The sequence below is a fragment of the Nycticebus coucang genome, chromosome 3, assembly GCF_027406575.1.
Source record: "Nycticebus coucang isolate mNycCou1 chromosome 3, mNycCou1.pri, whole genome shotgun sequence".
Taxonomy (NCBI): domain Eukaryota; kingdom Metazoa; phylum Chordata; class Mammalia; order Primates; family Lorisidae; genus Nycticebus; species Nycticebus coucang.
In genome coordinates, this window is record NC_069782.1 from 154,538,303 (window position 1) to 154,563,649 (window position 25,347).

At 46.4% G+C, this 25,347-nt stretch overlaps 1 protein-coding gene across 1 annotated transcript in view; it reads right to left on the bottom strand.

The window, feature by feature from the left end:
• ADAM12 (ADAM metallopeptidase domain 12) overlaps positions 1 to 25,347 on the bottom strand; it is a 342,217-nt gene that overhangs the window by 270,182 nt on the left and 46,688 nt on the right. Inside the window, exon 2 of the mRNA XM_053584218.1 lies at positions 22,177 to 22,274. Coding sequence (XP_053440193.1) covers positions 22,177 to 22,274 — 98 coding nt within the window. The remainder of the gene's footprint in view (positions 1 to 22,176; positions 22,275 to 25,347) is intronic.

Genomic DNA, 25,347 nt, shown 5'->3' on the forward strand with positions numbered 1-25,347 from the left:
ATTTTTAATTAAATGTACTCTCTTAAATCTACTGTATTGTATATTGTTACAGCTAGTCATCTTTACTTTGACAAGTTCTTGCAGGTGTATATATTGTTTCACCCTTGTATTTTATCTCTGTAGAAATTTCTATGTTTATATACATGTATTTCTGTATGTGTTGACATTTAAAACATAGCTCTTGTAAACCACACAAAGGAAGTTTGGTTTCCTAATACCATATTATAATCTTCTTTAAAAATTTATCCATTTAATTTTGTTATAATTATTGACCAAGCTGGGTTTAAGTCTACCATCCCACTGATTCTCTTGTCTATTGGTATTTTGTTCTTTTATTCTTCTGTTGTGTTTTTAAAAATGAATCATGTATTTTTATTATTCCATATTTCTCTTCTAATGCTTACATATTATTGTGATATCTTTTTAGTGCCTACTTTAGAGATCAAAATAAGCATCCTAGACTTATTATGGTGTATCTTAACTTAGTGTCTTTATGGTTTTCAGCAAAAATATTACAACAGTTCAGTCCCACTGGTCTTGCCCTTTATGCCATCAGACATGTTACTTCTACATGTTATAAATCCTGAAAAGGGTTGCTTTAAAGAGTCAATACTATTGTCTTTATCGACATATTTACTTTCTAATGCTCTTTGTGCAGTTCTGTGCTTCCATTTGGGATAATTTTCCTTCAATCCAAAAAACAGTCTTTTGTGTAGTCATATTTTGAGTTTGTTAGAGATGAATTTTGTCACCTCTTTTTGGCCTTTAAACATCTTTACTTCTCCTTTTTTCAGTAGTATTTTTTCTAGATCTGAATTCCAGGCTAGTGGCTCTTCTTACCTTTTGCCCTCTCAAGATGCCTTTTCATTTCTTTCTAGGTAGCATGTTCTGCTGAAAAAAGTCAGCTACTAGTCTTTTTTTCTTGAGAGAGAGAGAGAGTGTCTCACTTTGTGGTCCCTGATTGAGTCCCCTGGCACATAGCTCACAGCAACTTCAAACTCTTGGGCTCAAGCAATTCTCTTGCCTCAGCCTCCCAAATAGCTGGGACTACAGGTGCCTGGCTATTTTTTTTAGAGATGGGGTCTCTAGCTCAGGCTGGTCTCGAATTGGTGATCTGCCCACCTGGGCCTCCCAAAGTGCTGGGATTATACGCGTGACCCACCGTGCCTGGCATACCAGTCTTAATTTTGTCCCTGCGAAAGTCTTTTTTCCTCTGAATGTTTTCAAGATTTTCTCTTGGACTTTGATTTTCAACAGTTTGATCATCATGGGCTCAGATGAGGTATTATTTGTTCTAATTGGAGTTCACAGAGGTCGCAATTATGAGTTGATGTTTCTCATCACTTGTGGAAATTTCTTAGCCATTGTTTCCACAGACACTGCTTCTGCCCTAGTCCTCTCTCCTTTCCTTAAAGTATTCCAATTTCACGTAAGTTAGACTTTTTACTGCTCCATAGGGTGTGTATGCTTTCTCCTTTCCATTCACTTTTTTCTGTTTCATTTTTATCTATTGATCTGTCTTCAAATGCACTATTCCTAATAACTTTTTGTTTCCATCCTGATGAGTATTTAAATTTTAGATATTGCATTATTCAGTTGTAAAAGGTTCATTGGATCAGTTTTTGTGAAACCCAGGCCACTACTGAAGTTCTACACATTTTCTTCCATCTCAAGCTTTTTAAAACCATTATTGTTAAGTCCTTCTCAACTAATTCCAACATCCGTATCATCCATGACTCTGTTTTATTGTGTTTTCTCTTGAATACCAGTCACAGTTTCCTGGTTTTTGAAACATTTTGAGTTCAGAAATTGTGTATGAAAGTACCATAAAGGCTTAAAATGATTTTCCCACCAGAGAGAGTACGGCCTTTCATCTGTATGTAGATCAGATTGATGAGATCAGTCTCTCACTTGTCAGGAACTGAGCTGGATCAGGGCTGGGTTTCACTTTTAGGAAGAGTCACTCAATCCACCTCTGGCTAGTGCCTCGGGGTCCAGCAGACTGTCTTCTCAGACCCAGGAGACTACAGAGGAGATTCAGTTCTATCTCTGGGGAGTTAGAAGCTTGTTCTTTCACTTCCTGGGTCATGCAACTTTAAGATCTGGCACGGGGGAAACTGTGTGTCCTCTAATCCCATTCCTCTAGCTGGACATTGTCCTCCACCACCAGGCGAGCATGGACGACTTCATCGTCCCTTTCTCCCCCAGCACCCGCCCCCTAAAGTACACCAGAGCTGACATATACGTTTATACCACTTCATGAAGACAGCTTTAAATACAAGTCTTTTCTCTTTACTACTGTAAACATCACTGTGGAAATCTTGTTTTCACTACTGACTTAACATTTTTTAATAGAGTAGAGAAGTAAACTTCCACACAGTCACCGTTTACAATTAACTCAAGTTTTGAGTAAGTGGTGCCTTGACTTTCTTCAAATCTTGATTTCCTATTGGAGGAAAAGCCCTCAAACTAAACTTTTAGAAGTTTAAAAATATTCATTGCAAATTGGCTGTTTCCTGGTGTGCTTTGTAGTAGAAGACAACTGAACATCTCCTCTCAGATAAGCACTCTCGTCTGACAGCGAGCAACTGCAAAGGACAGCTGTGACACGTCGAACTCTCTTTCATGTTGTGTCCCTAGCTGAAGGTCAGATCTTACCACTTATCTGTCCAAGAGCAGCACGTGTGTCAGCTGTCACGAGGCCTGTCCTGGGGTAACCGAGATGCAATCGCACAACTGCACAGACATTTGCCAGCTTGGCTCCTGGTCTCCTCTTGCACAGGGCCAGACCCCAGGCTTCTTTGGGGAACCACCACTCCCCCTCCCAGTGCCATGGGTGACACGTGGCTCTAGGCTTGGTCAGTCACAATATTTCACCCCTTATGGCCACACTGATCATTTCAGATGTGGACGCAGAACCGAAATTAGTTCTCCAAGACCTGATTTGAGAACTTTTATTTATATCACTGAGGAAGACAACGTTTATAGCTGGGGTTGCTGAGAAGGGGAAACAAAAGGCTGTAGCTGTCAGCAGCTTTCTGCCACCGTGAAGGTCGCCCTCTCTGAGAACAGGACCAGTGGAGCACATACCAGTCTCAGGGATACTGGTTGAGGTCCTGGAATCTGTCATGTCTGAAGCCAGGAAATGCCCCAGGATTTTTCAGTATCATAAAAAGAAAAAAAGCAAAAAAAAAAAAAAAAAGAATCCCTGATTTAACAATGTAAGCTTTAGTTAGGTTTCTGTCATTCATAACCAAGAGCCGGTTATTTATTAGGTAATTCTCAGTAATAGACATCACTGTCAGCAGAGTCCATTCCAAGAAAGAAGGCTTGAATAGTGGGTTGGGTGTTAAAATTAATATTGCATCACACTGAGTGGGAATCCATGCTGTGTCACTGGGCCAGTGTGGACATCCCTAAGTCACTCAGCCTTGAAAGAGAAGTGGAAAGATTCAGTTCTGAGGGCTAGCAGAGCAAATGGCATGATAACCAGATAAAGAGGATCTAAGATGGCTGTCAACATAAACTTGAACCTTGCAAGAGATCAGAGCTGGAGGCTGGAATTTTGTGTCATGTTAATAGAAGCGAGAGCTGAATTCTTGGGGTCTTCTAAAAGGCTCCAGGGAGAGAAAGTAGTAAAAGAAAGTAGACAGAGGTCTAACCTTGGGAGTTGCATAAATTTAGAAGGCTAGTGGAAGAGAACAGGCGTGTGGACAGAAGCTAGTAGACGGGTCAAAAGGGCAGAAGGAGAACCTAAGGAGAATGAGGAGAAACCTAAGACCAAGAAATCCAGGGCCAGTAGCTGCAAGGGAAAAAAGAGAAGCCACCACAGGTGCCCCGAGCCTGAGAAGACGACCAGGAATTTAGCAAGGGTGTTCGTGCCTTTGCCAAAAGATGTTCCAAGCAGCTGGTGGGGCAGGAGCAGGCTGCAGTCATGACACAGCAAAACCATGGTGCAATCAAAGGCCTCCCGGACGCCTGGTGGCTGAGCCGGCAGCAGAGGCCTCAGCATCAAAACCGGGGTATTAACTCTAAAACGGGAAAATGTTGCTGAGTTGTTTTTCATTACAAATCACTGATTAGGATGCCAGTCTCTTTATCAACAGGAAGGACTAAGAAACTTAGTAGATAAAAGGTGTGAAACCATCCTGTGGAGTAGCACGTGGCCAGGAACACTGTTAATATAACCTCACACCTGCTTGGTCAGATGGGGCCACAAGGCGAAACTGCTCTGGGAGAGGAAGAACACTCTCACACGCAGCAAAAACCACCTTGAGAGTGACAAGTGGATCCTCCAAAGTAGGAAGCAAGATCCCTGCCTTCAGGGCACGCCGGGTGTCCTGGAGTGTCCCTGCCCCTCTCAGCTGGGCTCCCGAGACAGTAAGTCCCCGCAGGGGTAGGTTATGGGCCTTCCTCATTTACACACACCCCACACAGCATAGACTTCCACCAAAATGGTATTCACTTTTTGTCTGAATTTAGGTTCAACTGGCGTATGTTATTGGTAAATGCCACTTTGCATTTACATTTGCTGAAGGGAGGCAGAAGGGTAACTGGAGTGGGAGGTGGAAACCTAAAAGAGGAAAATTATTCCTTCTAAACCTATTCTCTGAAAGTAACGATTTAAAAAATAGCGCAGTGCATAAGGCAAAGCCCGGGCAGAGAGGTTGAGGCCCCTGTAGGGTTGAGTGCCCATCCTGGAACAGAGCTTCTGAAACCCTGGCATTCTGCTCTAATGAGGTGACTCCTGGATGAGTCTGGTAACCAGAGGCACCAGTCACGGTTGGAAGCTGGGAACTCTCAGCCCCACTCCTGTCCTCCAGGGAGGCAGAGGGGCTAGAGGTTGACTTAATCATCCCTTATGCTTATGTGATGAAGGCTCCATAAAAATCCCTAAAAGACAGGCTTCAGAGAGCTTCTGGGGGGGAAGTGAACAAATCCACATGTCCCAAGGGTGATACATCCCCAAGTCCATGGGACAGAGCTTCGGTGGCCACAACCCTTCCAGCCCTTGCCCTGTGTTCCCCTTCATCTGGCTGTTCACCTGTGACCCTCATCACATCTGTCATAAGAAAGCACCAGTGTTAGTTGTAAGTAGAGTTCTGTGAACCATGAGAGCAAAACACTGAACCTGAGGGAGGTTGTGGGAACTCTTCAAGCCACAGAAGTGTGGATGACCCGGGGACCCACTATTTGCAACCTTCGTCTGAATTGGGGTGGTTTGTGGGTCTGTGCCAACTCCAGGCAGTGTCATAATGGAACCCTGCACAGCACAGATGTTGAAGTGTGACAGCAACAGGCACGGAACACAGATGGTGGAGGGGGAGTGCAGGCCACGGCGGGGCCTTCCAGATGCACCTGCTCCTGCCGTCTCAGAGCTGGGCCCTGTCCTCTCTGACCCCGAGCACTGCCGGTCCTGGAGTTGGAACCTGGCTGTGCCTCTCGAGGTAGCCGTCTCTCCTCCACACACAAAACACAAAGGAGAAATGCCATGTGCAGCTGGGAGGTCCTGACCATGTGGTTGACGTGGACATTGTGCAGTCAGTGGGCCTAGGTGGTCAGGGAGGAGGCAGGTCTGTGGCGAGCCTTCAGAGAGGAGGTAACACAAGCAGGCAGAAACTTCTTCTCGGGTTCTTCCTCTGAACTTCATTAAACATAAAACCCTAGCCAGACACGAAACCAAGGCTGTGGGCAGCTCTGCTAAGCACTGAGTCTGTTGATTGTCTGAGTCTTATTGTTTCTGCGCTTCAGGAACAAGTGACAGTCAGATGACTGTCTCTGGTCAGATGACAGTCCCATTAATCTGTGGGTACCACCCCATCTCAGGTGCTGACAAGCCAGGAACCAGGCTCTTTCCTGGTAAGCTGCGTGTGCACACCCACGCATGTGGGGAGGGGCCACCAGAGCTCACAGGCGGTCACGGTCAGGCCTGCAGGCTTTGCATTTTCTTCTTTAATTTTCAGGGAACACTTTATTACTTACTCACATAAAGGAGGCGCTTTTGCTCAAATGAAGACAACATTTCAGCTTCCTACTTCCTGTAGAGTTTCGGTGGAGCAGAATCCAGAGTAGCCTTGGAGGGGTCCTGGCTGAGGGGCTCTCCCAAGGCTGCAGTCCCCAGGGCCTTGAGTAAGGCTGGGAACCTGCTGCAAGATGACACGCTCACGCACCCAGCACCTTGGCGCCAGCTGTTGGCCTCACTCTCCACGTAGGCCCTGCCACAGGGCTGTGTAGCAGCTTTCTGGTCTGGAAGCTGGCTTCCCTCGCGGCGAGAGAACCAAGAGAGCAAGAGAAACCGTAACGTCTCTGAGGAGTTGACCTGATGGTCATAGACTCCTGCTTTATCCTACTGGTGCCGTGGAGCAGCTCTGACTCAATGAAAGAGGAGGCTTCAGAAAGGCAAGGGTCATCTTGGAAGCTGGCTGTCCCAAAGCCCTCCCACCTGGGAAAACAGAAGGACATTTTTGAACCTTACAAGGAATAGCCAGAGGTCCCAGAAGACCCCATGAAAGGGAGGCAGAGTCCACTGACACCTCATCCCCAACACCTGCCACAAGGTGTTGGCCCCAGCCACCCACCCGTGACATATCATCTATCACACAAGCTCTGCTGACGGACTTGGGGGATGGGTGGTGAGCAAGGGAGACAGGTCTCCTGGAACGGACAGTTCAGTTGGGGAGGCAGACGTGAAACCAGGATACAAGCAGATTAAGAAAACAGCGAGTCAGAGAACGAAGGAAGCAAAGAACAATTCCAGCAACCAACCCAGCTGGCACCTGCTTAAATGAGAAGAGGAGGGAAGGCCGGCCCCAGGGAGGGGCTTCGGGACAGAGGCTCAGCCCCACCAACGAGATAGGCTGGGGGCACTCTGTGACCAGGTCAGGAACAGGTGTTCACAGGAGGGCTCCCAGGGTTCTTCTGGACGAAAGCTGGAGGAGGCAGCCAGCCGAGAAGGAGCCACAAGCCAGTTGTCTTTGCCCTGATGGGGCTGGTGGGTGTGGCACAGCCTTGGGGTTGCTGGAGGAGCAGAAATTGAGCCTGAGCAAGGGAGGGGTGTAAGCACAAGCCCCAGGATAGTGGAGAAGTAGTCATTTTGACAACTAGGGAGGAGACCCAACGTCCCTGGTGATGCAAGGGGAAACTGGCAGGGGGATGGCCCAGGGGAGGGCTGTGGCAGCGGCAGGGGCTCCGAAGGGAGCATCAGGACTGCGGCCGAAGCTGAGTGCTCTTCAGAACTTCACCTGAGTGGGGCCACTCTTTACCCGGCACTGCTTCTCATTTGGGACAAATTTTGGGAGCACCATGCATCATAAATCAGGACACACGTGACTCAACAGATATAACACAGACCTCTTCAGGAAAAAGGACTTGCCCAAGAGCCCATCGTTTATAGTAATATGTTCAATAGTAGCCCCCCAAATTCACCTGATTACTCAGAAAGCTTCCCTGGGTCCCCATCGCCTGTGGAATAAAAGGCTGACTCCCTCGCCTGACGTCAAGGGCCCTGCTTAATCTGAAAACTCCTTACACATCACCAAATCCTGACAGCACCTTATCTGCAGTAGATACTTAACAGTCATCTGTAAAAATTAACTGTGAACTCCAGAGAGTCCTTGAGAGCCCCTGCTGTGGTGTTTTCCTGCACAAGGTCAGGGAGAAAGGGGGTTTTTCAGCAGGCTGCCCCAGCCTGCAGGGAGGCCAGTAACTTTATAAACGTTCCTTCCTATTTGAACCAGAGATAGACGGCAAGAAAAAGACTAAGGATTGTGCTTCAGTCTCTGTTACTTCCAATAAAACAGCTAAACTAATTCCTGCCGTGGCCGTAGCCATTGCATGAAGGGAGCCGCCTCTGAGGTTAATGAATGGGATGGGCCAATTCTGTGTGTGCTGAAATTCTTGGAATCTGAAAATATGGCAGAGTATCTGGTCAGCTTTCACTGAAAAATGTACATGTGTTGTCTTTGAGGATATTTACTTAACTAAAGACGTACGTTTCCACAGCTTCTGGACATTTATTTTATAAGGAAAGATCTTTAAAGCGTCTCCAACTCAGTCCCCCACCTGCCAACTCTGCTGGCCAGCTTCCTCCTCACAATGCCTGCCAGTGCCAAAGAAAGTCTCTGCGTTCCCGTCTGCTAGAACCAAGAAAAATGCACCCAGCCTTTTGGATTTGACTTGAGAACACCTTTCTGTCCTTCCTGACTGATGGCTCCTTCTAACCCTGTCTGGGCAACTGACGTATGTGGTACGAAAATCCCAGAATTAGTTTAATCCCTGGAACTCGGAGGATGGCCAGTTTGTGTTGTGCCCATTACAGACGTTTCCCGGGGCAGCTGCAGCCCCAGAGAGGCTTCCAGACTGAACCAGACGGGGCTCAGTACCTGCCAGTGAAACAGCAGGCTGGAAAACTCAGGCCCTGGAACTGCACCGAGACAGCTGTGGAGATCGGCCTTACAGAGCTCCCTTGTCTCTTTACTTAATGCAGAAGGCAAAGGGGGTCTCCAGAACTGTAATTCTTCACATTTCCAGAACGCACAGACACAGGCAGCCTGTGTCCGGCTGATAGACAGCGCTCAGGGATCCCATGCATTCCCACAGAGTCCACTTAAGAGATCTGCCTCTGTCAAAGAACCGTCAGAGCAGCAGTGACCTCTGGCCATGCAAACACATTCCTATTAGCTGAACAGGCACAGCCGAGGATTATATGCCCCTGTGGTCTTGTTTTGAACTAGGAAAGAAGGAGCTGGATTCCAAAGGAGATCGGATAGAAGGCTCTGCCCCTGGTGGGCTCTTAACTCTTCCTTAGGTTTGTGCTGGTGCTGCAGGAGGAGTTGACGTTTCCAGTTATGTCTGAGCAAGGTGCAAAGGAGCTCGACAATAAAATTGACAGTTCTTATGCATTTTTTAAAAAGGGGTAAAATACCTCTAGCACCTAGAACAGGACCTGGCACATGATGGATTCTTGATAAATACTTGTTGATTTAATGAATATGCAGCTAGAACTCAGTAGAAAAGTAGGTTGGTCTCCAGTCAGTAATTTTCCCCCCTCAAAAGTTGTATATCAAACCCCTTAGAATGCCCGAACTCTTGAACTGCACCTTGTTCTAGGCGGGACCACTGCCCTCAGCACCACTCAACTCTGGAGAGCAAACTGATCGCCTTACTTGAGTTGCTCAGGGCTCAATTGGCATGGCTGTACATGGGCACCCCTGGTAGGGTATTCAATAAACATGTACTAGATGAAAAGAGAAATTGTTAAAGTTCTAGAAGAGCATTTTCCAAGTGTTTGCAATGTGTTCTCCCAATGACAAATGCAGTTTAAGAGGTATATGGCACACTTCATTTTAATCATTTATATCCTTTTTGTGTGTTTGAGGAAAAAAAATCAGTAGTACGTCAAGCAAGTATAAACTTAAGTGGGGCTGCCATAATAAAGTTATCAAATAAATTCATGCTGGTGGGTCACAGGTGCCTGACGTCTGAGAATCACAGATGTAAACTAGGTTCCTTCATATACAGATGCAGCCCCCCTGCGAATGCATCAGTGGTGGGATTTACTGTACACCTGGTGGCTCTGAATGTGGGCTCATCTGTGCACATGCCACTGAGGTGACCCTCGTGAGAGGCCAGCTGGGACGCGGTAAGTCAGGTGAGGCCAAAGAACCAGGCTGAGCGACTGGTTCGCATGGAAACAGAGAATCCCAGCAGAGACACCTCCACAACCCTGGTCTCATTAGCTCTGTTTTTGTGACCAAATCTTTAAATTATATGCTTAGAACATTAGTAGAGTCAAGGAAAAAAAAGTAACTTGGCTGAGTAAAAATTGCTTATGAGAATGGTTATGCAGCTGAATAAAATCAATGTGTCATTTTTAGGAAAAGTTCAGATTTGATTTCAAGTAATTAGCAGAAAGGCATCTTTAAGGCATGGATCAGCTCAGGGGATGTGAAATGCCAGAGACAGGTCAAATGCTGAAGAGTTAGGAATTAATTTTTAATAATAATTTTTTTTCAGGAAAGGAACTTAATGATTAGGTTTGATTCTCAAGAACTTATTAATTTAACGGACATAGCCATTGTGTTTTTTCAATCTCTATGGAAAGCCAAATTCTTGGTATATTTTTCTCATATCTATTTGTATAATTTATTGTTTGAGAAGATACTGTGTACCTCAGCCGTAACCCAGCGTTTGAGATTCGTTTCTTTAAATCTGTCCGGAGTGCACATTCATTTCCTTGCTCTATCAGCTGAGAAGACCCAGGAGCATTTACCCCCAACCTCCAGCAACAGTGAGTGTATCTAGCACCTCAATTTTTGGTCTCTAATATTCTCCAAGGAATCGGCGCCCCTTGGAAAAATGGCTGATCTTAGGACAGAAATGGGAAATACACCAGATGAATGAACCCAGCGTATCCTGCATGACAGGAAGGACCAAAGTGCTAAAGCACACATACACACACTCAGGGACGCAGGGGACAAGTGAAAGAACTCCCAGTGACAAAGGAGGAACCATTTGAAAAGCAAAATAATGCAGGGTTAGGTCACAATCTAGAGTATAAATGCCCATGGGACCACACTGATAGAAACAATTAAATATGTAATCAAACAGGGAGTGCAGACAAGTCACACGTGCACAAGAATTCCAAATAATTTCCACAGCTGCTTTCCCCGCACAGAGGGGAGCTCCCACAGCTGCCCACATCTCAGGTGGGCAGTGACTTCCTTCCAAGGAAAGCAGCATGGACAGGGGAGAGAACTGGCACACACTCCCTGAACCAGGTGCCGAGGGGGACCAGCGGCAGTGTAAGGCCAGGCTGACAGCGTGCGTCCTTGACTTGGAGCAAGATGGGTACTCTGTGGTCCTCAGACAGATCCCCACTGAAGGACACTCCACACCAAACCTGACCCCTCAAAACCATCAAAGTCATCAAGAACAATGAAAGTGTAAGAAACTGTCACAGCCAAGAGGAGCTAGGAGACATGACAGTAAATGTGACATGGGGCCCTGAGTGCTGTCCCGGGCTGGACAAAGGACGTTATGTACAAACTAGGAAGTTTGACTAAGGCGTGGACGTCAGTCAGAGTCAATGTGGGCTGAGTGGTGGTGACAGGTGTGCGAGGACGGGAAGCTGGGCATGAGGAGGGCAGTGCGTTTGGGATCCTTCTATAAACCTAAAATGGTCTTATAGAAAAAGCTTATGTAGGGCAGCGCCTGTGGCTCAAGGAGTAGGGCGCTGGTCCCATATGCCAGAGGTGGCAGGTTCAAACCCAGCCCCAGTCAAAAACCAAAAAAAAAAAAAAAAAAAAGAAAAAGCTTATGTTTTAAACTAGCAGGGGTGGTCTTTGGCAAGTTGGAATAAACTTTGATTCTTGCCTGTCCCAAATCTCCCTGGGCAGATCTCTTTGACTGCCTACAGTCTCAGGAGACACACACCTCTGACCGTCTGCGTGTGGTGTCAGACATTCTCACCGGGGGTGGACGCTGCCCGCAAAGCGGCAAACATCGGTACTCAGGAAAGGGGAGAAAATGCTTACATATTACAAGGGTTGTGGGCCTCTGAAGGTGAACGCTAACCCCCCAAATATTTTTCCTTAGCGTTCGAGTTCTCTTTTCAGAGAGAAGTTAAATTTAAATCCATCACATTTTTTCTCTTTAGCAGGCAGCAAGGAAAAAAATGGAGGCAGAACACGGGTGTTCACCTTCCACCGCCATGCTGTGTTTACACACGCGGGTAGGGAGGGGGCAGCCGAGAGCATGTTAATCAGTATAAAGGGAAAATCTTTCCACAGAAGCTCTGTGCAAGTATATGCCACACTTCCACAGAGGTGCTATATCCAGTTGTTTTGAACGTGATTTTAAAAATCGTGGCTGTAGTGACTTTCCATCTTTGTATTAACCTAGATGGAGTTGAAACGTACTCTTCTCAGTAAAGTATCACAAGAACGGAAAAGCAAGCATCCAATGTGCTCAGTACTAATAATCAAGCCAGCAGATGAGCTAATTCAAGCACAGATAGGAGAAAAACTCATTTCAATTCAAGCTGGGGGGAGGGGGAATGAAGAAGGGTAAGGAGGTGTCAGGTGCCCCACTTTATGGGCAAATGCAGGGGTGTGTGGCACACTTTTGGGCGCAGGACACAACTACAAGAGGTTCTCTATCTAACAAATTCAAATATTGTGACCTGGTTGTTTATACCCTCACATTAACCTGATATTAAAAAAAATAATAAATCATGCCTGTAGTCACTGTCACGACAGGTTTAAAGATACTTCTCACTTTTTAAGCAAAAAATAGGAACACTTTTTTAAAATGTGAACTTTAAATTTGGTTGATTAAAAACATTTTCATCACCCTCACAAGATGTATTGGGCGGCTGTGAGGGAACCGTCCTCGCTGGGTGTGTGTTGCAACTCCAGAGAGATTCCACAGCGAACACCTGTAAAGGTTTCCCCAGCCTTCCCAAGACATGAAATTATGAAACGCAACATTAACACACATCAAATCTCCCTTGGGAAAAATAAGCTTTTTAGTTTAAGGTAAGATTTTAGAATCATAATCCTTTCTGGAAGGTACATGTTCTACATTACCTCAACCCCCAGCATGAACTCGTTTCTATTAAAAGACTTCAGGAACTGTCACAGAGGCTCATGCACTTTGGAAGGCAGAGGCAGGAGAATTACTTCAGGTTTAGAGTTTGGCATAGCAAGGCCACTATCTTTCTAAAAAAAATTTTTTTTTAATTAGCCAGAGGGCAGCACCTCAGTGAGTAGGGCACCGGCTCCATATACCAAGGGTGGAGGGTTTGAACCCAGCCCCGGCCAAAATTGCAACCAAAAGTAGCTGGGCATTGTGGTGGGCGCTGTAGTCTCAGCTACTCGGGAGGCTGAGGCAAGAGAATCACTTAAGCCCAGGAGTTGGAGGTTACTGTGAGCTGGGACGCCGAGGGCAATAAAGTGAGACTGTCTCTAAAAAAATAAATAAATAAATAAAAATAAACATTAGCCAGGAATGGTGGTAGGTGCCTGTAGTCCCAGCTACTCAGGAGTCTGAGCCAGGAGGATTTCTTGAGTTAGGAGTGTGAGGTTGTTGTGAGCTATGACTGCACCACTGCACTCTAGCCCAGGCAACAGGCCAAGACCCTGTCTCCAAAAATAAAGATAGATTTCAGGTTTAGAAAGAAAAAAATATATGCCATTGTTACAAACGTACTACACAACTGTAACTGTGAAAAATGAGGAAAATTGGCTTTGAGGTCTGTGCAAATCCCTATGGCTGTTTGTAATTTTTCAGTTAAGTTCTACAATAAATTGCTTTTAAAAATATCACATGTCGGCTCAGTGCCTGAAGCTCAATAGTTAGGGCACCAGTCGCATGCACCGGGGCTGGTGGGTTTGAACCTGGCCAGGGCCTGCTAAACAACAATGACGACAATAACAAAAATATATATATAGCCGGGTGTTGTGGTGGGCACCTGTAGACCCAGCTCCTTGGGAGGCTGAGGCAAGAGAATCGCTTAAGTCTAAGAGCGTGAGGTTGCTGTGAGCTGTGACACCACGGCATTCTACTGAGGGTGACATAGTGAGATTCTGCCTCCAGAAAAATCTCATGTCTTAACATTATTTAGATTTATTACAATCTTGGGGGGTCTCCCAAGGGTAGGAGTGGGTATCACTCATCCTACCATGGGGACTTGACCTAGGATCTCAGAGTCAGCAGGTATTTGTTATGTATTGGCCAAAGAAACAACTGGGAACAGGATTCTTCAGGCTCCTTTTCTCCTAATATCAAGTGGCCCTCCCCGCACTGACCACCTCCGTAGGCTGAACTAATTTTCATAGACCAGACACGCACCATATGTAGGTATCAGTACGGCAGCCCTCGTTCCTTATGTTGACCACCTCGGTATGTTGACCAGTAGGTGACCGTCCCTTGGGTGGTCAACATACAGAGGTTCTACGCTATACACCATCAGCCAAGTACACAAAGTGTTACTCAAGGACTATAAAGAAAATAAATACTTTATAATCTCTGCCTAAGCAATGCAAACCGCCCTATCTCCCTGAATTCTCTATATTTGGTCAGTTATTTTAAAATAATTTTTTTTAAAAGAACCAGTTCCACGATGATGCTAGAAGCTTGTGGGAAAAGCAGCTGTAGAAACCGTAGGCAGACTTGATTCAAAATAGAAAAATTTTAAAAATGATAGCAAGGCCTTGCTAAGAGGTCTGAAAAAATGAATGAGGTGGTGCTGAGTGTCGTCAGAGGCACAGAGCTCTCCCAGGGGGCACAGCTGCAACCATCCCAGGCTGGGCTTGTCATATCCTCTTTGTGCGTTGGCCAAAAAGGAATAGTGAATAGGAAACAGGCTGGCAGGGAGGGAGGGAGCCACCACCTTTTGCTGCAGACAGACAGAGCTCCCTGGGAGAGGCAAGACCGCTGGAGAGGGAGAGGGCACTGGTGAGTGCTGGCCACGTCTGCCCTCTGCACCAGCACCCAGCTGTCTGCAGACCAGACTTACAAACAGGCCCTAATGTGACACACAAGAGGAAGAAGCTAACATTTTTTCTGGAAGGCAGCAGAGCACTCTGCAAAGAATAGCACACCCTGCCCAGATGCTGGTATTCCCTCTGCACGTTCCACCTCTGTGGGCTTCAGCCATCTCACCTGCAAATGTGCAGGACAGACTCCACCTGTGCAGCTGCTGGGAGGACCCAGGGGGCGATGTCCGTGAACATCCAGCCTGGGGTCACACACTGGGGCCCTGGGGCTAAAGCCAGCACACTACCTGCTTTGCTACAGCCTTCCAGCCAACTCTGGTTTTGTGTTTTAACATGATTTAAAATAAAAAAAGTATCTCATGACACATGCAAACATAATGAATTCAAACTACGATGTCCACAGATAAGCTTTATTGGATCACAGCCACGCTCATTTACATGTTCCCTGCGGCTGTGTTTACAGTACCACGCAGAGGTCAGAGGTGAGAGGTTGCAGCAGTATACAGCTGAGTATATTTCTGTTTAGCTCTTTATAGAAAAAGTTTTCTGGACCTTAGCACAACCCATCCAAACTCAAGGGAAGGCTCCCGGCAACTGTCAGTTCCTTATATTTCTCATCCTTTCCCATCCAGCAGTTCCAACCAGGTGCATCTCTCCACCCCCAGGGGATGGGCTTCATAAGAGAGGGTGCCATGTAAGCTGGCGCCTCAAGAATGGGTGGGACCCAAGGGCCAGGAGAACATGAGGACAGAACACTTGCCCAGCATGGTGGCAAAGAACACAGCCGCCCCACAAGCTGCACAGCTGGGATGGAGGAGCAGTGCCCAGAGCTGGGTGGGCCAGGCTGCAAAGCCCCGCGGCATCATGCTAGGACCTTGGCTTTAAAGTCACATGTCAGGGGCAGCTTCTGAAGGACTGGAAAACTGTAAGGGACAGGCTCTACTTGTTTTAGACCACCTGCCTCCGCTTTCAGAAGGGGCTGGAGCAGAGGACTGAGGCAGCAGTGAGTGGGGTCACAGGAGGAGCACAGGTCAGGCGTGCCAGGCCTAGAGAGTTGACAGACATCCCCAACTTTATAGTGGAGAAGGGAGAAGACAACCTTATCCTTCAGGAACTATTAAACTAAGTGGGGGCAGTGGCCACCTCAGGGCACAGGGAATCTGAGATAATGGGGAACTTTTAGCTGGAGGGGCCTATAATTCATTGGAAGTTGATGACTGAGTCTCAGGGGTCAAAGCAGGTGACAACAAGCAGTTGAAGTGCCTGACCCAGCTCTTCACACCCAGTGGGAACACACTGTGTGGTTCACTGCTGTCATTCTCGTGAGCCCTGGGCACAGGGGTGCATCACAGGAGTGAGGCCTTGAGTCAGCCAGGGGTGACCAAGATGCTCAGAGGGGAGTAGGGAAGGGACAGGCCAGGAAGAGGAATGAAAAGCAAGAATAAATACACAAGAGGCTGGGCACAGAGGCTCACACTCGTAACCCCAGCACTCCAGGAGGCCGAGGCAGGAGGATCGCTTGAGCTCGGGAGTAAGACCTCATCTATACTAAGAAAAAAAAAATAATAATAAACAGAAAAATTAGCCAGGTATTGTGACATGCTAGTAGTCCCAGCTACTCAGGAGACTGAGGCAGGAGGATCACTTGAGCCCAGGAGAGGTTGCTATGAGCTGTGTCGCCATGACACTCAACCCAGAGCAACAGAGTGAGATGACTTCATCTCCAAAAAAGCAAAAAATAAAATATGAGGGAAAAACAAGGAAGCAGGGTCTCAGGAGCCAAAAGAGGAGAGAATTTCAAAGGAGATGAAGCAGTGTCAAATGAGATAAAGAGGGGAGGTGGGCCGGCTTTGGAAACCAGGGCTCCAGCTCCAACCTTGGCACAGGCCATTTTGATGTAGTGTTGGGACGGAGCTGGGCCGAGGGGTGGGAGGAATTGGGGGTGCTCGGGTCCCACCCCTCTGGGAAGTCTGGTCATGAATGGAAGAAGGGAATGGCTGTGAGAGGAAGAGCAAGGCTGCTCGGCAGCTGTGAAAAAAAAGCGAATGGAAACGTGTGGCGTGGAAGGCACTCTGCCATCCTAATTAGCGGCCACCTGATCCCTGTACCCAAGGCCTGCCGGACGCTTGGGGAAGCGTGGGTTTCACGTTCTAATTGGTTTGCCTTTTATTTTCCATTTCACGTACTATTTCTATAACTTCATTCTCAAGCAACAAATCTGGAAATTGGAAATTTCCTGGATATTCAAAGGCTGAGTGTAACTGAAGGCATTTCACAATCAGTCACATTTTAACATGTCTTCCCCAGTTCCAAGGCTGGGTTTTTTTTGTTTGTTTGTTTTTGTTTTTTAGATAGGAAATTGGAGCTTGGTCCATAAGACACTTTAAACTTTCAACGTCAGCTTACACTTGTGCAGCAGTGGGAAGTTTCTGATGTGGCTCAGAGCCATGGTTTCATCTCCTTCTTGCAATGACCATATGAGGAAGGGGAAACAGACGACCGTGTCCCACATCCCAGGGGACAGCAGGAAGACAGACAGTAAGCAGCAGGCTCTCCAATGTGCACGAGGTCACGTAGTGTCCTGCCCCTATGTGCTTACCCAATATTACCAGTAGCAGTGATGATTTGATTCTTGATTTGGAAAGGACACACTAACAACCCATCTAATGGGGAGAGAGGGAAGCTGACAGCACTTCCATGTGAACCAGGTCGACCAGCACACTGGGGCTGCGTGCAGTGTCAGGGTCCACAATGGCTGTAAAGCTCATGTGCTTCTCAAAATCACAGGAGGGTGCCTGGGCCCTCCCCAAACCCATTCAATTAACTTACAGTGACTGGAGGCTTAACACTTATAAAAGATTCTGGGTGATTCTGACAGGTAGCCATGCTGATAACCAGGGTGCAAGTATGCCAATGATGTGCTGAACCCCACATTAAACAGGGGTCCTTGTTCTTTGGGGTGTTTATGATGGCAGTCCCCTACTTATGTACCCAGGGCCAAACCCCAGGGGTTATCTTTACTGTCCTAATTCCGCTGGCAAGTCCAATCTCACAGCTCCTCACTGCTGCCCAGGAGCAAGTTTGAACTGCCTCCCTCTCATTCCTGGATGGCTGCTGCAGCCTCTCCGCTCCCTCCTTTTCTCCATTCTGGGCCCCATGCTTGCCTGATCTTGGTACAGATGTCAGAGCTCTCTGTTAAAACTCACCTGCTCTCCCCAGCTCCAGGCCCCAGAGAGCCTTGGCCCTGCAGTTCTCCCCCATCTGGTCTCTGCTGACCTCTCTGTACACTCCCCTCTACCCCTCTGTTCCAGCCTCCAGCCTCTGTTCCCTCTGCACAGATGCTCCTCCCCAGATCTCTGTGTGGTTGGCTCATCCATCATGGCACTTAGGTTATCCTCAGATGTCACCTCCAGAGGGACTCCTTCCCTGACCACCCATCAGGGCAGAGATGTCACTCCAGCACCAAGCAATGAGAGGCTTCTAATAAATGTTTGCAAGTGAATGATTATGTGCCCAGGAACTTGTTACTGCCTTTTAACACAAAATACTTCAGGACAAACCCTGATGAGAATGGTCAGCTCTGAGGGTCAAAGGATGGCCGCACAGTATCATATGATGGAAAGTCCACAATGGCGTTGGAGGTCAGAACGCTGAGTCCATGGATGGGGGTGGTGGTTAGTGACAAGCTAGTCTAGACGTGCTTCTTACACCAAGGCTGGAGTTTGCCTTCATGCTGTGGACGTGAGGGTTTCGAGAGGATTTGTGATGAGTTACAGTTTGGTTTTGGGAAAACAATTCTGGAAAGTTATCTGGAGGAAAGCCAGAAAGGGCAGCACTTGGAATCCCAGGTCCCCTGTCTCTCTGTTACCACCTCAGTCCTGAGATTCTCGTGGCATTCCCAACCTGAAAGTGCCTGCCCACACTTCTAATTCCACATACTGGATGTGGGATGGCCGGCCAAGTAGAAATGATGTGTAAGAGTTAGGTGTTTCTGGGTAAATAACAAATGCCTTTCATGGTTAGGAATATGAGTACATATCTCTTCTGGGGAAGAATAATTACAAAAAAATTCACATTATGGTTTGGTAAGTCACCTAAGATCGGAGTATTTACTCATCAGAGAAAGAAGGCCATGGGGTATCTTCTCGGGATGTGTCTGTTTCCTGTGGGATACTATTTCTACAGCAAGTTCACTTGTGGTAGGAGCTTGTGGGTGAATCTTGGCCCTTCCTGCTGCTGTGTCACCCCAAGTCTGTCTGTCTCATCTGCCACGCTGCAGACACGCCGGCTCCTTCCTGCTCCTCGCATACCAGCCTGGTACACACTCACTCCCCCCGTGGCTGGCTCTTTGAAACTTATTGAAAAGGTTTAGTATCTTATCATCTCTTGGAAAGAGCTTTCCTGGTCAACCCATCAAATGACATGTTCCCAGTTAGCCCCTCGAATACTTTGCTGTTTCTTTCTTAACACTTATCACCACCTGAATTTATTTCAACTGTGTTTCTCTCACTGGAAGGCAAGTTGTGGAGGGTGTAAAATGTCTGCCTTCTTCACTGACTGCATACCTAGCACCTGGCACGGCTGGGTGCTCAGCTAAAAACGGGCTGATCAGAACAGAGGGGCAGGAAGCACATCTAAAAGTCTGTACTGAGGGGCACCACAAGCATACGTGTCCTGCAAAAATGCTAAGATGAGTGTGCTTTGTATACTGGTAGATATACTGTGTTGATGCAGTTTAAGATTAAAATCTTGGCTTTGAGCCTGGGCACGGTAGCTCATGCCTGTAATCCTAGCACTCTGGCAGGCTGAGGAGGGAGGATCGTTTGAGTTCTAGCGATTGAGACCAGTCTAAGCAACAGCGATAAAAAAGTTAGCTCAACATTGTGGCAGGTGCCCGTAGTCCCAGCTACTTGGGAGGCTGAGGCAGGAGGACTGCTTCAGCCCAAGAGTTTGAGGTTGGTGTGAGCTATGATGATGCCATGGCACTCTAGCTTGGGCAAGAGAGTAAGACTCTGCCTCAAAAAATAGAAATAAATAAAAGTCTTGGCTGTTACTGATAACAAGGACAGACACACCGACCCTCCACCAGCCTATTCCCACGTACTCACGTTGCCCCATGTAGAGTTCCAGTGCACATAACAGACATTGACATGGACCTCCTTTCAATGCAGGGTTTTGGCTGCTACCCACCAAATACGAGGACATGTGGTAATTATACAGCCATATGCTGCTGCCATAGTACATGTTAAAAACGAGCCTTGTGGCTCAGCACCTGTAGCTTAAGCAACTAAGGCGCCAGCCACATACACTGGAGCTGGTGGGTTTGAATCCAGCCTGGGCCTACCAAACAACAATGACAACTACAACTAAAAAAAAAAGAGCCTTGTGGCACTACATGAAATGTGGGTCCCAACTCACCGAGGTCCCTGTTCCCTTCACATGACGCAGTCCCCAGGAGCTGTGTGAGTGCAGCAGACCTGTGCCTGCCTCCCACATGGTTCTAATCCTGGAAGTAGAATCCCAGGGAGGTGGAACAGCTACCAAACAATGATGGTTTTTCCTAGTGTTAGAAGATGGTGCTTTCCAGCCTCAGTCATCAGGTCATAAGCTCAGTCAGCAGCAGCAAAGCTGACTGACTCCTCCTTGAGGCTCTTGGAGACAGCTGCCAGATGGCTGGCAGGCAGGAAAGGGGAAGCTGGTTAGAAACCAGTGCACAAATGGTGCCCACCAGGGGCCAGCCTACCACCCTCAGCTCCCTGCTATGACTCCCCTTCGGGACAGCTGCCAGATACAAGATAGGATACCCAGTTAAATTTGCATTTCAGATAAACAATGGATTTTGTTTGTAGTATAGGTATGTTCCAAATATTACATGGGATATACTTACACTAAAATTTGTCATTGTTTATCCGAAATCAAATTTAACAAGGCATTCTATAATTTTATTTGCTAAATCTGGCAACTGTACCCCCAGGGAAAGTTCCCACAATGAGTTCTACCATCCAAGAATTGGTTCCTATTTTTGTATTATTAGTGCCTCTAAATCATTCAAATAGACTTTCTTTATAAAACAATACCCTCTTTTCCTGTGACAGATATCACATTTTTTCTGGTTTTGCTGATAAATAGCATGATGAAATTGCCTTTCATGTCTTCAGTTCTTCTCCTAGGAAGTATGACCAACACCCCCATGTCTGAGTTCTACTTTGTATATTTGGTCTGCAGCCATCTCCAGGAAACAAAAGTGTCTTAAAAAGTGCAGATGTGGCATTTAGCTCATTTAATCAAACCACCAACCTTTGCTAATGCTCAGTTTCAAGGACAAGCTCCTTAGATGTAAATCATCTTATCATTACCCACACAAAGGTGGCCCACTGCCGTCATTCTGGGAAGCTGCAGAGGATTTGCACAATCTAAACTGCTCTTTAAAAAAATCTGTTTTCTATTATGCAAAATGATCTAAAAATAGTTCTATATAGCACAAGGACAAAGCCATCTGTATGATCTCTCCAAAGAGCTTGCATTTCTATACATTTTTATCACTTTCCAACTGTTCCTACAAGTTCTGAAATTTAAGAAAGTTATGTCATTTGGCAGATAAAACACACCAAAATATTAAATGTAATCACTATTATTTTAATTACTGCATATTATTTTTTATACCATAAATGGCTCAAATCAAACGTGTCAAAATAAAGTTTAGACTGCATGAAAACTCATCAGAAAATTTTTTTTTTTTTGTACAGACAGAGTCTCACTTTATGGCCCTCGGTAGAGTGCCATGGCCTCACACAGCTCACAGCAATCTCCAACTCCTGGGCTTAAGGGATTCTCTTGCCTCAGCCTCCCGAGTAGCTGGGACTACAGGCGCCCGCCACAACGCCCGGCTATTTTTTGGTTGCAGTTTGGCCGGGGCCGGGTTTGAACCTGCCACCCTCGGTATATGGGGCTGGTGCCCTACCGACTGAGCCACAGGCGCCGCCCAATATAGATTTCTTTTTTTGTTTTTTGCAGTGTTTGCCCGGGCCTGGGTTTGAACCCGCCACCTTAATTTGCACAAGTATGTTCCTACTAACAACCAATGCAAAAACCCCCAAATATTGATAAATAGACATGAATATAGAAAAATATCCATCATTCAACTAAACTGAAAATGGGATTGTAATGTCTGGTGTTTGTGTGAAGAATAACTTTTTTTTTTTTTTTTTTTTTTTTGAGACAGCTGTGGTCTCAGCTCACAGCAACCTCAAACTCCTAGGCTCAAGAGATCCTCCTGCCTCAGCCTCCTGAGTACCTAGGACTACTACCAGGTCTGATAATTTTTCTATTTTTAGTAGAAACAAACTCTCACTCTTGCTCAGGCTGGTCTCTATCTCCTGAAATCAAATGATTCTCTTGCCTTGGCCTCCCATAGTGCTGGGATTAGACATATGAGCTACCACACCCAGCCTGAAAAATAACTTTTACTAGACACAAATAATGCTCTAGGGTGCTCATCAGAACTGCTTCATCAAAACTGGTTTGCATTTTATCCTCCTAAAAATAAAGCTTTCATTCTACAGAGTTAGCATTAAAATGGGTAAAGATAAAACTTGAGTGAAAGAGTATCAAGGTAGTTATGTGATTTTAAAAATGCAGCATTCTCAAAGCTGAGAGAAGAAAAAAATATATATCTGACCTTGAAGTTATTGCTCTTCATTGGAATCCAGAGGTCTCCATTCAAAACAGAAGCACTGACGATTTCATAGGCTCCTTCCTGGTCCCATGAGCTCAACCCTGAATCAAAAGGAAACAGTCTATGTTTCATTCTAGTTAGGAAAAGTTTGGCATCAGAAGCTTATCGTATAAATGACACAGTGAAAATATTTGGAAGTTGAAAAAGCCCAGGGGAAGGGTATAATCCATTAAATCATGGTAAATGTTAAAACTGATGAATTCTCTGTCCATTTAACCATTAAAATTTTGTACTTACAGAAAACATAAGGTTTTTTTTTGTTTTGTTTTTGCCTTGAAGGCATATTAACATGCACCAGCTCATTATCACAGTAAAGGAATGTAATTCAGTCCCTCCATAAGTAACAAAAATGTACAGTAACTTTTTTGAAATGATGAATTAATGCTTTACTCAAGATTCACTCTCTGTTAAGTCTCAAGAATTTGGCTGTATTAAGACTAAATTTAAGTCCCAACAAATCTGTTCAATGCAATGCCAATTCTCCTCTCTGTACTTACAGAGTCTAATTTTATATGCTTTAGTAAGTGACTCTATAGACAAAATTAATTTTCCAGTTCAGACTAGACTACTGACTAGACTGGTTTGTGGGGCGGGGGGTGGGGGGGGGAGAAAGAAAAAGAAAAAGAAAAAAATCAAGTCATTCAATAAACTATTATATGATCTTGTTTCTTAGGGTCCTGTCTGTTGAACCAGTTAATATGCCGACTTAGGTTCAATTGAGCCCCATTTCCATAAACAGTCCTAATGGAAAGTGTAACATTTTTCTCTTCTGGAGAGCGTATCACTTTCTTAACAAATACGGTAATTTCTCCGGGCCTCTCTCCTATGAGGTCATGCTCCTGCTATTCGGCACGACCACAGTATATCCCTCAAGGTAAAGGATGGGCCAGATAGTCTCACAAGTTATTTCCATTTTTTCAACCAGGACTCATAATTTTCAGACCTGACTCATAATAGCACAGTTTTAAGTTACTAAAGAGTTCACATTTATTGGGCACAAATGGTATTGAAATTTTAATCCTAGACATTTTACGGTTCCCCAAATACTTTTAAATCCACACCATTTTATCATTCTCATTGTGGAAGTCTGCAGTTACAGTCAGGTTACAAAAGGATCACTACTCAGAGTTTCAACTGTCTGACACGGCCTCTTCAAAAAATTCTCAAGCTGATAACAAAGCATTTGAAACTCCCAATTGTGGAGGGCCGAGGGAATGAGAAGCAGGGATGAGCTGAGGGTCAGGTGGCAGCGAGGTGAGCTGGTTCCCTTGACCTTGTAGGGAGGAAGGAGAGGGGGCCATGAGCACAGGCTGAGTGATGAGAGGAGGATGTGTGGTCCTCTGGGCTAGGATGAGCTGTCTTCAGGGATGAATCTGTGTTCAAGAGATGAGGGGGCAAGCAGTGCCAGGGGATTGGCTCCAGGAGGTGACACCTCAGCATCAGCGGAGGGCCGGCCAGATGTGGAAAGGATGGCCATCTGAATGGCAGGCAGCAGAGGTCCTTCTCCTGGCTTCTGGGGAGCAAGCTCTGGCAGCACAGAGACCTTGCTGAAGGAACCTCCTCCCAAGGCTGAGTCCAAAGCCCTCCCTGTGCTCAGAGGCAGCAGGGCAGGGCCTCCTTGTTCAGCCAGCATCAGCACCCCCAGTACCACGCATCAGCCCCAGGTCTAGCTGTTTGCCCACTGTCTGTTCATTTGCTTGCTCACTCACCAAATATCCGTCAACTCTGATGTGCCCTCTCATAGATGACTCCAGCTCTGATGGCTTCTATCGCAAAAGCCCGTTCTTCCTGCTTCAGGCCAATACCCCCTAATGTTACCCAGAGCCCCCTTTGTCTATACTGCCAGGACCCTCAACTCTGGAAGGCCTAGCCCCCTCTGTCCTGTGCATCTTAGAAGGAGGTGCAGATAAAGACATCCCCGTGACCAACATCCTTCTATTAGGACAGAGACCACCAAGCAAGTAAGAAAGTTTCAGAGCGAGACAAGGTTCTGGCATGGGCAGGATGAGGAAGCCTCCCTGCTAAACTTGTCATCTGCCTGCAAATTAGACGTTATTTTAAAACTTAAAATAAGGAAAACAGAATGACGACAGAGTTGCCAGCAAAGTTCTTTTCTGGGAGTGGGAGATGGAGAACACACGAGCTGAGACAGACCTATAGGTGAGGACACTCAGCTGCACAGACAGCCGCAGAAGGCCACTGCGTGATGTGTTCCTCTCCTGCACAGTGAGGCTGGTGGGCCCTGGGGAGATCCCACACGCGATGGGCGAGGGGCGCGCCGGCACTAGCTGATATCCACGGCATCGTTCTCTAGGTTTTGCCAAGACCTGAGTCTCCAGCTCAGGACCTGTGGGGTTCATAGGTTGGAATATACAGAAACAATGAGCTCTGATCCAGCCATACGGCTCCTGCAGAGCCAGACTACAGAGCAATCAACAGAACTTATGAGTGCATGCATGTATTTGAATTGGATTAAGGCAGCTTTAAAATACCCGCAATTACAGAGTGAAAACTGGAGGTCCATATGAACTTGCTCCTCAACTACTGAAAACCACTCTCATGCCGGGAGCTACCATGGCCATTATTGTTATCTTTGGAAAGTCAATTCAAGCTGTCAAAAAAGTGACTGCAAGCATTTTTAAAATACCATCCACATAAACAAACCAGTTTAGTTATAAGACAGCCCTGGTAGTGCTGAGTTAAACTGTTAAATTATAAACCCAGTTGTCCAAGAGCCTTGTTAAATTGGGCAGAAGAAGCGTTCTCAAACTGGAGGCCTGTGTCATCACTCACCACCAGCCTCAGTGCTCAGGAGGACTGGATGGTTCCCGTGGGTACTCTGGCCACAATACCGAAAGGCCTGGAAGATTTTCACCCAGGCCTCTGATACTTGGAGGAAAAGTCTTGTACTTTCTAAAACTCCCTAGACAAGCTGTACGTCTCAGGAAGAAGGAGATGGCACAGGAAAGGGGAGTCTGCAGTCAGACTAGGGGCATGTGGCCCTGACCCTGAAGGGTCCACAACAGGCGGAAACTCAGCACCTTGGCTTTGGGGATGTGCAGGAGGCACTGGTGGGGCCTCTTGGTTTACGATCAGGCTGGGGCCACACAAACC